This window comes from Staurois parvus, unplaced genomic scaffold (genome assembly GCF_062004578.1).
Source record: "Staurois parvus isolate SC_StPar_1 unplaced genomic scaffold, SC_StPar_1.0 ptg000011l, whole genome shotgun sequence".
Classification (NCBI taxonomy): Eukaryota; Metazoa; Chordata; class Amphibia; order Anura; family Ranidae; genus Staurois; species Staurois parvus.
The window spans coordinates 36,161,118-36,178,586 of record NW_028317807.1 but is presented as its reverse complement, the minus strand read 5'-3'; the positions used below and the strand labels follow the sequence as shown (position 1 = coordinate 36,178,586).

The window sequence follows — 17,469 nt, the reverse complement described above, 5'->3', positions numbered from 1 at the left end:
GGGAATTTCACAAATCATCTTCCTAATGTAATATATCTCATAGACCCTGATTGTTTTACTCTTTTTAGGGTAGCCGTCCAGTGTCCAGCTTGTCGGCAGCTACACTTGCTTCATTGGGTGGGACGTCCTCACGAAGGGGCAGCGGAGATACTTCAATTTCTGTAGATACAGAGGCATCTATCAGGGAAATAAAGGTAGCTGCAATCAGTTACAATGACCTTTTAAAAGACATAAGTGTAACTACATGTCCATTACAGTTACACTTATTTTAGCAAGCCCTCAGACATCACTCCCAGCCTTGTACTCACCTGTGTTCAATACACTGTGATCTTGGCTGTGCAGCTTCCTTGGTGCTAAAGATCATCTTGTCAGATTCTCCTCTTGGTCTCATGCATGCAACCGTATGCGAAAATCTTTTTGCATATTACCATGCTCTGTGTTCTCATACAGGATTACGTTTGCTTGCTTGGGAACTGTGACAGGTGGGACCCCCTCTATTTTGCAGCAAGCAGAGGTTTGAGTGTTTGTCCTGCCTAAATGTTCCTTATAGAGTGAGGAATGGTCAGAGCCCTAACAGGTTTTCCCAGAGCTTCTGCTCACAAGTTTTTCAGTTTTAGGTGGAGTTCTGCTTTAAGGGGTTTATTCCCTTTTCCACAAAAATACATTTTACATATATTGCAATACTAGCCTAGAGCCTGTTTGGAGGGCTTGTTTTGATGGCATCAGATTGACATCAGTTTGAGATGCTTGTGAGATTCAGAATTTGTTGAGGTGCTTTTGACCTCCTTCTGACCCTCTTTCGACCTGCTTTAAGCAAGTTTTTCATTTCTAAAGGTTTGTATGAGAATGAAAAACCCACTTCAAGGAATTCTAAACCTTCCTACCTGCACCTTGTGTTTTCACCTGCATAAGATGTGCTTTGATCATGTAGTTTCGTGGTATTATTTCTTGGCCTGTATGCACAGCCTACAATAGAGTAAATCTTCCCTATGTTGTGTTCAAACATGAGGCATGGCACTACACAGGTTAATGCATGACCTCTGTTCCACAAACCCTGGGGGTCTCGGACTAGCACTGGTGCAGTTGCAGTAATTAGATCTGACACAAACAGACTATTCACAAAGAAATTACCATGCTAGAAAAGATGTGTTTTTTCATCACATTGGCACTCCCACATTTGTGCTGCAACACAGAGGAAATTGCAAGGCATGCACTAGATGCTGCTTGACCTAGATCAAGAAGTTGCATTTCTCTATAGTGAATAGGGACAAGTTAGGTAAATGGATACATGGACATAGGAGAGTTGATCGGCAAAGATACTAAAAACTGCAACCATAACATGTAAGACTATCATATTACAAGGTAAGGCAAACAGGGAATATAACTACACAAATACTTAACCGGATATTGTATGTACTCTCCAGCGCCTCAGGATATGCACAGCCAAAAGGGAAGCCAAGGGTACCAGGACAGCGACAACCAAAGGAAATGTTCCAGGGGTGCAGCCCTCCTCAGATGGGGAAATCAGCCACTGGATAGAGAGAAAACAGGTGGCGCACACCTAGTGCATTATCCAAGGTTTATTGTAGGAATGAGATAATAAAAACATACTCACAGACGAAGCATGTATCTAAAAAGCATAGAAAAATGACAATGGCCACAACGGCAGGCAAGGTTTTTGTCACTGTCAGTGCGGTCAAATGGCTGACGCGTTTCGGGGACTAATCCCTTTCCTTAGAGCTGATGACCAACCTCTGATGCTGATGTATGATGTATGTACAGAAAGAGCCTCACTGTTGATGCCTCACTGTTTTCTCTCTACACAAATACTTAGTTAAAACAACAGAAACGTTTGAAAGTGTACAATGTCTTTAAAGCAAATAAAAGCCCATCAGCAAAGGCATCTATGTGGGACTCAGTCAAAGAATAAAAATGGGGTGCCAGTGAGCGCTCTGGATGCACAAAAAGTGTGAGCTGCTCGGACTAAAGGACCACCCTTGGTATTCTCACTGATAAATGAAAAATAGAAGGTGCAGTGCTCAAATAATGGATACATTTTTTAAATAAATACATATAAAAGCATGTGCATATGAATGAATGAATAAATACTGGTGAAGTAAATTAAGCAGCAATAAGTATATAGTAGCAATGATGGTAAAAAGCAAAGTGAGGCGCTCTGATCAGCGTGAGTGATCTGATAAGTGTGTATAATCAATATAGCAATTATTGGTATAATAAGTATAGTGATGGTATACATGACACTGAGCGGTCAGCGTTAAGTGATATTAGAATAGATAAGTGACTCCCCAAGCTTCCTGTCACTTTAAATACTTCTCATAGGCCAGCTTGGTTTAAACTAATTCTTACCATGCCAGAATTTTGTATGACCAGTGGGGCTGTTTCAATACACAGTTGTAGCATTTGCCACATAAAATAAGTGCTGTTGTCTTCCTGGAGGAGTCAGAGCGACTTCACCTCTGCTGCCGGAAACAGAGATCATCAACAGAGTGGCATCTCAGGTATTCAGGAACAGCCTGCATTTTTAGCAATAAATACAAGGCACCTTGTATGACCATGGTGTGGAGATCATGACATCTTCCACCACCTGCCCACCTCTTCCAGTCAAACAATGCCTTGCATACAATGAAAAAAAACAGGGCTGCTTCTGCATCGCCGAGGTGCTGTGCAAGTGACTCAGCAGCAGAGAAGTCGCTTCTATTCCTCCAGCAAGACAACAGGAAGTTTACTGTATGCAGAAAATGCTACAATGTATTACAACAGCCCCAGTGGCCATAACATTCTGGCATGTAAAAATTATTTTTAACGAAGAAGGCCAAACAAGGTATTTAAAATGACAGAAAACCGAGGGTTCTTCTTTAACACAAATATCCCCAACACCTACAGCTATTTAGGTGCTCCACATAGAAAAAATAATCTGCAGCAGTTTCTGGCAATTTGAAGCACACATGCATGGTTCATTGAAATCACCCTGTTGGAGTACACTGGACCTCTCTTTATAAAGGATTAACATAATTATACAGCACACGGGCGGGATGTTCATAGACCAGAAGTTATAGGCTGCTACCTTCAGGTGTTTGGACACTGGCAAAGTGTTTGTTTTTTTTTTTTGTTTTTTTTTTAACTTGCCCCCCTTCTTTGATGTATACCTATAACCCTATCCCACTCTCAGACCTCAGTTTTTTGCTAGTGTCTTTTGGATGATGGACCTCTTTTCTCTTACAGAGAAGTTTTTGTTTAACTAGTTTCTTTTTTACTTTTGAATTCTTCATTCAGCTCGTCAATCAACCTCTTTAATCAACCTCTTTATTGCTTTCTTAGTAGGATAAAAGCCTGCAGTACTACTTCAGGCAATGAATCCTGAAGTGCAATACATGTAGTTAACCACCACTTGTTGGTGTCTCCTGACTCTAGTATTCGTTAAATAATTAAACAATATGTAAACCAAAATGTCATATTCCTGATTTATGCCTGCTGCACCATGTACTTGTATGAAAAAGTATCCTGTTGTCTTTCTAATGATCCCTTTATGTGAAATACCTGGTGTTCCTGCTTGTTCTTCTGCTTTCCTATTAAAACTGACATTTGGCATGAAAGCACAGTGTGATCAGTTTTCTAGCAGTTCTGAGAACTCAGCTTGCTCGCCTGCAATAGTCAGTTCTCTGTTCACATTCCCCCCCCTTCCCCACCTGCACAGCCATACAGTGGGCAGTTTATTGTATGGCTGTTTCTCCTTCCCCAGCTCTCTAAGCTCATTATGCAGCTGGGAACAGAGGGTATGTAATCACTTATATAAAAGGGGGAAAAAGGTATTTTATAATGTGTTTTTCTAATGTATACACAAATGTTTTGCCTTTCATTTCTTTTTTAAACTGAATGGGTTGTTTCACATATAGTTTAAACTATCTGCAAACTAGAGATTGTGTTTGATTTACTCACTTAAACATTTAAACTTTCAAACGTGGCAGTAACATATCCACCATTTAGAACTTGGTCTTAGGTGGAAGACCAGATGTTACATCTCACTACAGGTCACACTGTTACCACCAACTTCTGCCCAGAGCCACAGACACTTTTCCATCACTTTGGCCATGATGACGTCGCTACTTTGTGAGTACCTGACAGGGGAATACCCTCTTTGATAGCAATGGCAGAAACCAAGCACAAGGGAATCTCTGCAGAAGCTCAAGCAAACATTCACTCTGTCCATGGCCTACAAAGCACTCAAACCACCCAGAGTGCTGTCTCTTTTCTTGAACTGTAACAGGACCCTTTTTTAACATCGGTATCTACATCTGATTCTAGCTCTTTTAGGTACGCAGCAAGGTGTCTGTGACCAGGCTTCTTCTCCACCTCCTCTAGTCAGAAGTGGAACTACCTCCCTCAGAAGAGGTAAACAATGAAAACTTTGAAGAATGACCCAGAGGCTGTGTTAGAAGAGGCTGCGGAAGATTTCTCACCCCCAGACTCTTACACCTGTGTTATGACTTCAAGCCATATTCTTGCCAGTGTAGATATGGTCACTTTTGCTGTGTGCAAAAACCCTTGGTATAGTCACGCTTTGTTCTCCTCAGTCCTGCCAGGCTCCTGTGGAAACTAAGAGACCAGAAAATTAGAGAAATAAATTCCCCATTCATGAACAAATAGGATGGGCAATTTATGAAAATTTCTTCTGAAAAGGTTTTCATCCCTCTGAGAATCATTGTCAAGTGGAAAAAAAAGTGGACTGGTTTAGTAGTAGACCCTGTTGCCTGTCTGAGACATTTTTATGCCAAGCATCAGTAGACATGTAAGTTGCTTACCTCCATATTCACCTCTACCCACCTAATCAGCACTTTCTGCACTTTGTAGCACACTTAATATTTGTCACACTACCATTCAATCCAACCAATCCAGCATTGGAAACAGGAAAGTCTTTTCTCCCACCTTCATGGAAGGTGAGAACAACAGATGCCAGCCTCACAGGCTTGGTGATGCGTTTTTCAGGCTCTCACAGTTCAGGGAACCTACTTACCCAGGAAAGAATAGCTCCCTATCAACATTTTGAAGCACAGAGCAATAAAAATAGCTCTACCCTTCTGCACCTTTCTCCAGGGACACCCAGTAGGGGTGCAGTCAGACAGGGTTACACAGTGGCCAATATCAATCGTCAGGGCGGAACCAGGAGCCAGGCAGCCCTGAAGGAGGCAAGTCTGGTCATTACCTGGGTGGAGAAGCACTGCTTAGAAATCTCTGCTGTTAACATCCAAGAGGTGGACAATTGGCCCAGGTGTTGATGGCTGAGGACTTCATCTTCTACGGGGAATGGTCTTGCCATCTGGACATCTTCAATCTTCATTGTCCAGGAGGATCCCAGATGTAGATATCCTGGCCTCCAGGTTCAACAACAAGTTGCTCCTAGCACAAGCCAGGATAAGGATCCTCTAACACAAGTATCCAATGTTTTGGTAATCCCTAGGACTCAGTTCAAGTTAAAATCTCTCCATTGTCGATTCTTCCTCGGCTGCTGCACAAAATAGAGGAAGAGCAGAACCCGGTACACAGGTTCAAATCAACTAAAACTGGAGATGACCCCTGGGCTCTTTTAAACGGGCCAGGCCTGCTATTTCATGGCCCTTGTACCGTCCTGCTTCTCTGTCGCTGGCTTTAACAGCATGGCTGTTGAAGCCCAGGTATTGAAAGACAGGGGTAAATCTGCCTCTGTCATTCCCACATTGCTCAAGGCCAGAAAAGCCACTTTGACAAAAACTTACTTCTGTATCTGGAGATGCTTTTTTGCCTTTTGTTATAGCATCTATGAATGAAGCAGGATGTATGAATGGAGAATGTGCAGATGATTGATAGGTCTGCTCCCACCGTTCATAGATCCTGTTTTAGTCATAGAAACTCTAGTGCCTGTAAATTCATATCTTTGCATACAGTGCAGGACACAGACCATTCTCCCCTCTGTTCATGTATTACTCTGTATTGCTTGTTTGCTTAAAAAAAAGTAAAAATAAAGTCTCACATAGTGGGGTAGAGTTAGGGGTCGTTCACACTTGACTGTTTTACCAACTCTTGCCAAACGCCCCTATAGCGTTTGGAAAGTGTTGGTCCGGCGTTTGTGAAGCGTTTTTTGAACGTTCGGCAAATGCCACATGCGCGGTTCAGCGGCAGTTGCTAGGCATTTGCCGAGCTTTAAAAACGCCCTACAAATGCCTATAATGAAGTTTGAATGGTGTTACCGCTCCGCAAATGCCCCGCAACCGCACCGCAAACGCCAGCCGCGCGTTTGCGAAGCGGCACCATAGACTAGAATAGGAGGCTTTAACGCCTCCTGACTCGACCAGAGGCGTCCGTTTTGCCGCAACGCTAACGCTCCCATTAGAACAGCACCTGCAATTCTGCAATGTGCAGAATTGTCCGAGGAGTTTGGGAAGCGGTAAAAACGCTTCCCAAACGCCTTTCTGCCGCCTGCACACAACGCTAGTGTGAACGTAGCCTTATAGGTGTACACCCAAGGGAAAGATGTCTAAAAGCTTTGCCAGTGTTTAATCTCCTGAAAGTAGCATTCTATACTTCAGGTTCTATGAATAATTTTGGTTTTCCTCTGGATCAACCTCAGGTTTTTTATTCATTAAATTGATGGACCAAAGTATGTGTTTTTTCTTTTGTTTTTTTTAGCCTGAGAAACTACAGTGCTCAGCGTAAACAAGTACACCCCAACCAATTTGTTGCAAAACCTTTACTTTCATTTCAGAATCAACATTTTCTGACACTATACTACAAAATACTCCCACAATTGCGGGCCACTGACTGCAAACAAGATTTGTTAATTTGTGCACACAAAGTATTTTTCCTAACAAATTCATTCAAGACCATGTTGCAAAAATGAATACGCCCCAATGAAAGTCTTAGGAGCAAAGCTAAATTTTAGACAAAATCCTAATTAACAAGAATTCAACTACAAGTGAGTCCAATTATTCATTAAACAGGTGTCCAACAGACAGTTGATTATAAAAGGGCGTTACTTAACAAAGAAAACCACTTCCCATTTCATGCTGTCAGCAATGGCACCACATGGAAGAGAATTGTCTCAAGGTCTGAGAAAGAAAATCATTTCTTTACACAAGACAGGTGATGGCTACAAGAAGATCAGCAAAGCTTTACTTATCAGTCAGAATACTGTAGCAAAAGTGATACAAAAATGTAACAAAGATGGAACTGCAACCATCTCACAGAGATGTCCAGGCTGTCCACAGAAGTTAACACCTCAGGGAAGCCTGTCCTAAAGCCCATGCACAAAAAAGCCTGCCTGGAATTTGCCAGGACCCATGCTGAATAAGAAGTCTACTGGGACTCTGGAGTGATGAGACCAAGATAAATGTTTTTTGAACTGATGGCTTCAAAACTGTATGGCGTCGCAAAGGTGAGGAGTACAAAGAAAAATGCATGGCGGTTATTGTGAAACATCGTGGTGGCAGTGCCCTTCTGTGGGGCTGCATGAGCGCTGCTGGTGTCGGGGAGCTGCATTTCATTGATGGTATCATGAATTCACAGATGTACTGCTCTATATTGAAAGAGGAGATGCTACCATCACTCCGTGCCCTTTGTCGTTGTGCACTTTACCAACTTGACAATGATCCAAAACCACTGTTGCAATTCTGAAGAAGAACAGGGTGAAAGTAATTCAGTGGCCAAGTATGTCTCCTGATATGAACCCAATCAAACACCTATGGGAAATTCTGAAGAGACAAGTTGAGCATCAGTCTTCATCCAGCATCCAGGCTCTAAAATAGGTCATACTTGAAGAATGGAAAAAGATAGATGTTGCAGTATGTCGTCAACTTGTTCATTTCATGCCTAGAAGACTTGGTGCTGTGCTTACAAATCATGGAGGTCATACAAAATACTAGATGTAGTAGTTTTTTGTTGTGGGGTGTATTAATTTTTGCAGCAACTAATTTGAGTAAAGCTGAAGATTTTGTATTCTAAGTTATATTAACCTTACTTTCATGTAATGAGCTAAACAAATGTTGTATAAAACTCAAGTTTTTCCAAAATTTCAGAAATTGTTCTTTTGTTCATTGAGATATTGATTAAAATCTTACTTTTTCAAAAGGGGTGTACGCATGTATGCTGAGCACTGTATATCCAAGCTGGGTGGGTGGACTTGGTTGCTAAATTTAGATAGTGAGCTCATGAATCTCAGTAATATTTGAATTTCAGACAAAAGCAGTTTTTTCTGCTCTTGAAGTTGAGAAAATGACTTTCATAATGCATGATGTTTTCCCTATTTCACTATATGTGTTGTTAATAAATATTGCACAAACTTTGAAGTTATTGTAGATATGTGGATAATTGATGCATGAAAGCTTAGATAAATGAAGACTCAAAAAGAAACACTACTACTTGGGAGTTTCTGTATTACTGGTTTGAGGGAGGTGTCTGGTTGTGTGCAGAGATTTAGGAAGAGTACCTTTCTCTGTGACTTCCTTTTTTTTAGCTGATTTTGATCCATAACCTGTTTATTCATGTTGTTCGTTTTCTTGGCCTTTGTTTCTGCAATTATATTTCTTTTCAGTATTCTAACCTACCACAATTATTTTTTGCTAAAATAACCAGACACCTGTCCCTTTTGTTTAGACTCTGTGTTACATGGGCTGCAGCATTCTTTACCAGTCCCAGCAGGCTTGTTTCCTTATTGTATTGTTAAATGAGATGCTGTTAATGTGGCCATAGAGGCCCCACTTAGGACATGTCCATGAGACACATTGTGCGCACAAAGTGAACACTGTATTCCTTTTTCTCCATAGAATTGCCATAGAGGTGCCACCTTTCTCCAAGATTTTCCAGCAGGTTAATAAAATCTTTGAGTGTACTAATGACCATTGGACAGACTGATGTGCTTGTCATGGCTATATGTGGTTAACCCCTACATGGCAAATTCTCGCAAATGATGCTTGACCACCTTGTATCATTTGCGGGAATCGAGCTGTGTATGGAAGCACATCTGAAAGTGATCACACATGTCCCTGCACAGCAGGCTCTGCTACTTTACAAGAGGGTGAGGCCACAGTGTCCCAGTGCCTCTTAAATAAAATAGAAAAGCACAACTTGCTATGCCACAAAAATACAAGTGTCATGAGGAAGTTTTTCCATTTTAAAACTCCCTTACAGCTGAGAGGTGACATTTCCTTGTTTTTTATATTATAAAACTTATTTAGAGTCTTTGAAAGGAAACCTGTCATGGGAGAAATATTTAGGCAGCTATTAGTGGCCTCTTTGTGAAAATGCTAGTTCCAAGACTTTCATAGTGACTTTCTAGCTTCTTTGAATCACATTGGCTGCAGCATTAGAAACATGTTACATGTTCCACACTAAAAACGGGTGGAACATGTTCCAAAGGTGAACTCATCCTTTAACTTTACCTTTTTTTAACAGAGCAGAAAACAGGAATCCTAATTTATTGGAACTTATTAAAATGAAATACTGTGTGGCTGATTTACTAAAGGGTTAGAGCTTGCCCACTTCTCTTAGTGAATGAGGGGGAGTTGTGCTTACTTCTATCATCTAGTCATGTGCAAGAAATGTTCCTGTGGAGCAAGTACAATAGGCCTCATAGCAGATGTAGATGCAATGTCCTTTATCCAGAGTTGTGTACAAGTGAACAACACCACTAAATAAATGAGATGGTATCAGAAAGTTTCAAGACTAGTTTTGTAACATGCCAACAGATGACTGCACAAGGCTGCGCACAGTCATGGGGATGAAAACGCCTCAAATGACTCATTGTAGCATAGCTGTAAACTTGCCAAATCATTTCAAACGTTTCTGTGGCAGAGTTTCCCAGTTTCATGCAGAATTTCACATTTGCCCTTTGTTCTAACTTGATGTCCTTGATGAAATAGCAGACATGGTAACGCATGTGGTCATAATGGCACCAGCTGCACAGCTCCTGATGTACACGGGACAATGTCTTTTGGCACACTGACTTATGAATGTTGTGCTCCCTGTGACTGTGCGTGCAGTCTTGTGCTGCCACCTGTTGGTGTGTTACAAAACTAGTCTCGAACCTTTTTGATACCACCTCATACTTGTAAATGTTTAGTCTTGATTTTATAATATTACTCTTTTTAACACTCCGTAGCCTTTTTCTCCATGCAGTTGGTGGTGTTGATTAGGTTTATTGTCCATACTAACCAGATTTCTGCTCTCCGTCCCAGCCATTGCAAGTGTTACTTTTTCCAGTTGGAGTTTTCTTTGATTTTACAGTAAGAAGAATGATACAGGCAGAGCGAAACTCATGAAAGACTTGTATTTCCAGCATTATGACACCACTACTAGGCTTCCCAAATGATATAATAATCAACTCGTAAGCAAGCACTGCACAATGAAATATAATTTTTTAAGGAATGTCCCTTTTGAGAGAGTTTATTTTATATTTGACTGTAAAAATAATTTTCTATCCATGTAGAAGACTGCTATAGCAGTGAAGTATTCAGCTAATAGCTGTTATCTTTAGGGGAGTCGTATTCTTTCATGGAAACATTTTCTTTTTCTTGCCTTTTATAATATTGTAAATGTTTTCATTTTGTTCTGATGTCATGCAGGGAGTGTCTGTCTTGTGGAGGTTCTCTGTTCTGGCTCAGTTGTAATCCAGCTGCAGACAGCTGTCTTACCCAGGTCTACTGGGCTTCTGCCACTGGCTGAAGATATGGGTGACGTTCTTTTTCATCCCCAGTAGAAATGCTCCTCTCTCCACAAAAAGTTCAAATGTGTGTGTGTTCTGTTTTCTTTCATGCCTTCCTTTGTCTGCCTCTTCATCCCTGTGCATTCTCTCCCCCTGTCAGGAGATCAGTGAGTTGAAGGAGCAAATTGAGGATGTAGAAGGCAGATACATGCAAGGGCTAAAGGAGATGAAGGTACTAGTTTGCGTTGCACTAATCCTGTGACAGGGCAAAAAAAAGTGTAGTTTAACCATTGTCTGTCTGCAGGTGTGTACTATTAACCTGTTTTAACCTTGAGTTCACTTCATGTTAATTTTAGTTATCATTGCTTTATTTTTCTTTTATTAATCTGTTTCTAATAGCAGTTAATGTATTTTCCAGGACTCACTGGCAGAAGTGGAGGAGAAGTATAAAAGGTCTATGGTAACAAATGCCCAATTAGACAATGAGAAAACATCTTTACAATATCAAGTGGACACGCTGCGGGAAGTTCTCTTAGAGTTCGAGGAGGAACTAGCAGAGTCTCGGCGTCAGTATGAAGAAAAACATAAAGTGAGTGATAAAACCCCTTTTAAAAGTCTAGCTTCACTGTTAGGCTGGCCATACACTATATAACCTGATTGCACAATCTCTGCACAGTCTCCTTTTACGTTTACCAAAACCATGTAACATACTGTTCATACCAGTCAGGCCTTTACACTTTGTAGTTGATGGTGATATAAAGCTATAGTCAAATTGTATTGTGTATGATAAGCATTAGTGCCTACAGGTCCAGTGTCTGAAGACAACCCATCTGCAGATCTATTTTAAAAGGCAGATAATACAATTATACAACATCAATTGTTGCAATAACAACTAGTCAGCATTAATATTTTACCAATTGCACTAAATTTAAATCTGCTTGGTCATTCTGAGTGGTTGAACTTGGCACATAATCACTGCTCTTTCATTTAAAAGATCCTTGGATAATATTAATTTGCTTATATGTGCCAGGCCTCTTTTATATGCATACATATAGAGTAGCATCTTCCACTTGACATAGTAAATTGCTGATGAGTTCTAATTGCAGGATTATAACTCTTATCTAAAGGATATGTCCATTCTTTAATCTGCCACATCTGTCTAGTAACAAGGAGATATCCAGTTACCACTACCCCCATCGTAACCAATAGCAGTCCCCTCATCTGTTGTTGTTGACATCAGTTATAGAGGTTCAAAGTAGGGAGCATTGTTTTTTAAATTCCTAAAAATTCCTTTAACCTGGCCATATAAAATTACAGGCATTATGTCTCTTGTGTTGGGTTCCAGCACCTATGATATTTACTTTTATTGTGCACTCAAATTATATCAAATTATTATAAATGAAATTCGATGGGTTGGGTGTAAGAATTCAGCTTATTGCACACTGTATCTGCTGTGTCATATGCGAGGAAAGCCTGATATCACAATTACACCTATTGGCATTTCTTGATCTGCCCAAAACTATGTCCGAGTGACATAAGCATCTGAGCTGTCTTAATAAGATTGGATCAATTGTTGCTGAATTGAATAAAATATGCCTTTCTATTGCCATCTTTAAAATTATACTAAAGCCAGACACACCTAACAAATGAAACTCTGAGAAAATAAATAATTACAGCTAGTGAGAGTCTCTTATGGAGAAAATGCAGAGAGAGCATTTTAGTCCTATACATTATGCATTAATCTAGCAGGATTTTGGCAATCTTGCAAGTACAGAACTTTAATTACATGAACACATGCTAGCCAAGAGTTTATTTACTGATGCTATGAAAAACAATAGTCCCATCTCTGGCCAGTCCGTTTTATTGGCCTGATATGAACCCAATGGACTGGCCAGCCTGTACACACTAGAATCCTCCCTTCTGACACAAATGTTCAGCCATTCTTTTATGCATCGAATGGCTGGATTGCATATGAGTCATATAGCAGCCTCTAGATACATGGGCAGAGTGCTTGTTTTAAGTTCAGCATTCAGTCAATAGAATTCATAATACATTTTGAAATATGTTTTCCTTATAAATACAAAGGAGTTGTATTTGGTAGACTTTAGCTTGTGCAATACACACTAATTATTGATGTGCAGAACAGCACTGTTCAGCACATTAGATTGTATTAAACAGTGTTTTAAGGCACTATTCAGTGGAGTGGAAATGTAAAAAAAAAAAAACTACTTGTCCAAGGGACTAAATCGGGATCCCAGTCTACTTGTCCCTCATGTCAATCTATTTGTCCTGATGAAAAAAAAATAATTGCCAGGATGGAAAATATGAAGGGTTGATGTTTTTTTTTTGTTAGGCAGAGGTGCTTTTAAGAATGTCCGGGGCTTTATGGCAACTTAAACTTTTAATATTGTTTATTTTTTGCTGGAAAATTTCTTAGAACCCCCAAAAATTATATATTTTTTTTAAAGTGAAGACCCTAGAGAATAAATTATTGGGTGTTGCAATTTTTATGTCATTTGCACAGCTGTTTTCCAAAGCAATTTTTTTTAAATACAAATGCAAAAAAACAGAATACACAACCCAATTTTTTGGGTAAAATATAGAAGATGATGTTACGGCACGTAAATAGATACCAAACATGTTACGCTTTAAAATGGAACAAGCCTGTGCAACGGCAACAAACTAAAATTTTACTATCCATAGGCGATGCTTTAAAAGCCTTTACACCTTTACAGGTTACCACTTTGGATTTACACAGGGGGTCTGGTACTAGAATTACTGCCCTTGATCTGACGTTTGCAGTGACACATGTATGGGACGATCACTGTTTGCATGCGCGCAGGACCAACTTTTGTGCTCGCCTTGCGTGTTGGAATGGGGGCACTTAGCATTTTTTTAAAAACAATATTTATTTTTATACTGTCGCTTTCATTTTTTTTTTTTTTTCACTTTTATTGCAGTCATATGGAAAGTAAACATCCCTTGTGACAGGTACTCTTTATGGAGAGATCTGGGGTCAGTAAGACCCCAGATCCCTTCTCTACCCTTAAAGCATTTAATCACAATAAAATAGGTTTGATCAAATGCTTTTCATTTTAAAAAATGCCTCTGTTTACATTCGGGGAAGTGATGTGTGCCCATCATTTCCTGTTTACAATACTAGAGGTAGACAGAGCGGTTCTGGTCTGTCTGCCTCTATGATCAGCCGGCAGAAGCGCCAGCTGGTCAGTCAGGTGTCCCAGTGGGACAGGACTAGGACAAGGTTTGTCACCTTTTCTTCAAGCCAAACTCAAACACTTTAGTGGCACAGGGCAATGTTTTGTAAACACTTTATGGATGCTCCAAGGAGGGGGTGTCAGTAGGGCAGCGGCCGACACCCGTAGAAAATTAAAGCAGCCCATTTAAGTGAATGCGGGCTTCCTGCATTCATGTGCAATGCAAGCAGTTGGGGGTGCTGCTGTGGGGATTAAACAGGTGGTGAGGAGGTGACATGTGGATTGCTCTTCAGAGGGCACCATGTGTAAATGTGCCCTAAGGCTGTTAAGCTATTCCAGTATTTTCTGTGCAGTCAGCAGGGAACTGGGGACAGGAACATGACTACTGCTGAGTAACCTCTTGACTGCTCTAATTACTAAAAAAAAAAATCTTCTGCTCAGCTGGGTGCCAGGGGGAGGAACAGGACTATCTACCCCTAAGCTCAAGTGCTTACCTCTTGTAGTTCTCTGCACTGTTCAAGCTTTATGCAGCGGTTCCTGACCTCCGCTAACCCTTATGCAGCAATTTAGAGTCCCGACCATCTGTTCACTGCTATACCACTCCGTCGGGGGTATGGAATTGTCAGGAACTGCAGCACAAGAATTTCAGCACCCGAAAATCATAAAATGGTTCCGGTTGAGTAATCCTTGTGCTGCGGTTCCAAGCAATTCTATACCCCGGCGGATTGGTATAGAAATGAAAGTCGAGACTGCTGCACAAGGATTAGACTGCTGTGTCTGACACACATTAGTCCTGTTCTTCCTCCAGCCCCCAGCTGAGCAGAAGGAGCCCAGAGCCACAGTCCGTAGATGGGACAGCCCGCAGACAGGGCTAAATGTGGAAAAGAAAGATTGTGCCCGGAACTACATGTCTGGCGTCGGTTGATAGGAATTAAACATCCCCGAGAATAGCTCCAGGAGCTGCCTGGAGTTAGTGTAGTACTTCCTTAATAAAGTGGTGTCATTGGGTGGGAGGAATACCACCAAACAGGAGGAGGAGTCCCTTTCACTCATGCGCTAAAGGTTATTAAAAGGGTACAGTGTGCCTGTCCTATGGCAGAACGTGCACACTTCTTGTGAGAACTGTAATAGTACTGAAGAGGTCTATAACCATATACCAAGAACTGATTGACTTGTGGATCATTTACAAATTTTTGCTTTTGATAAAATTGGCCCAATCCATGTTTGAGCAAATAATTTTACTCAATACTAATTATGCCAGTATTTCATTTCTGGAGGGCTTATTTTAAATGGAGCATGCAGAAAGCATGTGCAGGCTGTCATTATTGACCACTTCCCAAAGTTGCTAGATGCCTGGAGGTAGTCTTCTTAAATCATGGGTGCTCAACCTGTGGCCCTCTAGCTGTCGCGGAGCTTACAATCATACCTCTTCCTTTGGGAATCATGCTTGTAACTGTCAGCCTTGCGATGCACCATGGAACTTGCAGTTCCATAGGCCTCGAGTGGAGCACCCATGGCTTAAATACTATGGGGTTGATTTGCTAAAACTGGAGAGTGCAAAATCTGATGCAGTTCTGCATAGAATCCAATCTGCTTCCAGGTTTTTTTTTTTTTTGTTTTTTTTTGTCAAAGCTTGATTGAAGAAGCTGAAGTTAGAAGATGATTGGCTACCATGTACAGCTGCACCAGATTTAGCATTTTCCAGTTTTAGTAAATCCACCCCTATTTGTCACCGACCCAGATAAAGCTTTTGGCAAGTGAAATTTGAACCACTAATTTGTATGGTTGTTAAAGGTCAGTGACTCAGAAAATTTTGGCATTTTTGGGGCAGCATGATGGTCAAAAAACTATTTTAGAAAGATGTTGGCAATGGCAGTCCGTGTGTGTCTCTCAGCATAGGTTAGGGCCACATTGTCACCCTCCTGACAGCTAATAGTGTATAATAAAGTGCTTATCTTATGATTTTTCTTTACAGGAGTGTGAACGGCAGAAACATGACCAGAATATCCTGCGTTTTCAGCTGGCTGAGATGAAGGAAGCATTGGAGCAAAGAGAGTCACTCTTAACAGTAATTATCCATGAAGTGGCAAATGTAGACTCACTGTTTTGCAGGCTATCCTCAGATCGGAGCTCTTTATAATGGGGCTTGAATGCAAGGGTCACAAGCATTTTTGCCTCATGGTTAAATTTCTTTTCCTATTTAGTATGGTGTTTCTTTCATCCTCTTTATCTAATCTTTACTGTTTACTTCCTTTGAATTCCTTCTTCACTTGCTGCTTGAATGCTGCTCATTAGGAGATCCGCCAACTGCAACAAAAACAAGAGAACAGTGACCTCGAGATCTGTGACCTCAAGGAGACCATAGAATGGAAGGATAAAAAGATAGGGGTATGAATCTATGTTGAGCATTGTCACAATTTCCCTTGTCCATTCATGCAATGTAAGGGAATAGACTGAGAACATTTATTATATACACTATGAAGACTATAGCTTTTGGAAGCTACTTGGGGAAAGAATCTCAGAATTGTTAAACATCAGTTTAATATCATAGCTGCAGTGTAGTTAGAGAAGTTGAGTTTTTATGGCATTGCTTCCTCACAACTACCAATGCTACTGTCCATTACTAGTCTCTAATATACAATGTGTAAAGTGCAGTATTCTGTTGCAGCAAATTAAGCAATGACTTATTGAAGTCATGACAAGGAAAGATAGTCTGATTCATTACTCCCTTTATAATATAAGCCTGATTTGTCTCCATAATTTATCAGTGTGTTTAAATTAAATGGCTGTTAGTTTATTATGCTAGACATCCCATTATTTTAACGAAAGAATGTTTTGAAATGATTAGACCCTAGCTGTGAATTTTCCACAGTTGTTACTGTTAGTTTGTGTCCATAGCTGCCCAGTGTGTTCTGAAGTATAAGACATGCCTTGAACAGTGGCAGACCCCCTAATAAAAGTGTGGTGAGGCAATATGATTCAATAGCTAAACCTGTCTAGCTTTTTATGCTGCATCTGTGTGCACTTACAGCTTTCTTTTCCTTCCTATGATTTCACTATCTTTATTTTTGCCTATTTTCTTCCACGTCTCCCTGTGTATTCTTTCTCCTGTCTGGGGAAGTGCAGGCTCTAGAGAGACAAAAAGAGTTTTTTGAGCCAGTTCGCAGTGAACGCGATGCCCTTAGGGAGGAGGTGACCCATCTGAGGGACGAGCTAAAGGTACAGTAGATTTAACATTGACACTATAAATATTTTAATTTTTAAACATATCCATGTAAAAAATGTAATTTATGAAAAAAAAAAATCTGTTTTCAGACAGGTTTAAGTTGCTATGATTCTAAATACAGTCTGACCTTTAACAAGTGTCACCCTTTAGCTGTCATACTGCAGAGCCTTCCACAGTGTGTTGTCAGCAGCCAGATGACTAAAATAGTTTCACCAGCTTTTAAGATTAAACAGACTATTAGAGAAAAAACAGGTAAAATACAAGATTTTACCAGTTAGGAATATGAAATAAACATATAGTAATAAAGCATTGTTTGGTTACAGCAGTGTTTCTTAGCC

General features: G+C 40.4%; 1 protein-coding gene across 19 annotated transcripts in view; it reads left to right on the top strand.

Annotated features, from left to right (window-relative positions):
- LRRFIP1 (LRR binding FLII interacting protein 1) overlaps positions 1 to 17,469 on the top strand; it is a 185,363-nt gene that overhangs the window by 130,340 nt on the left and 37,554 nt on the right. For 12 of the 19 annotated variants that reach the window (XM_089672419.1, XM_089672418.1, XM_089672401.1 and 9 more), the window contains 6 exons: positions 69 to 194; positions 10,851 to 10,922; positions 11,109 to 11,279; positions 15,881 to 15,973; positions 16,201 to 16,293; positions 17,032 to 17,124. In XM_089672419.1, the coding sequence (XP_089528545.1) occupies positions 69 to 194; positions 10,851 to 10,922; positions 11,109 to 11,279; positions 15,881 to 15,973; positions 16,201 to 16,293; positions 17,032 to 17,124 (648 nt within the window). The remainder of the gene's footprint in view (positions 1 to 68; positions 195 to 10,850; positions 10,923 to 11,108; positions 11,280 to 15,880; positions 15,974 to 16,200; positions 16,294 to 17,031; positions 17,125 to 17,469) is intronic. The other 7 variants (XM_089672415.1, XM_089672407.1, XM_089672411.1 and 4 more) reach the window with 4 other exon arrangements.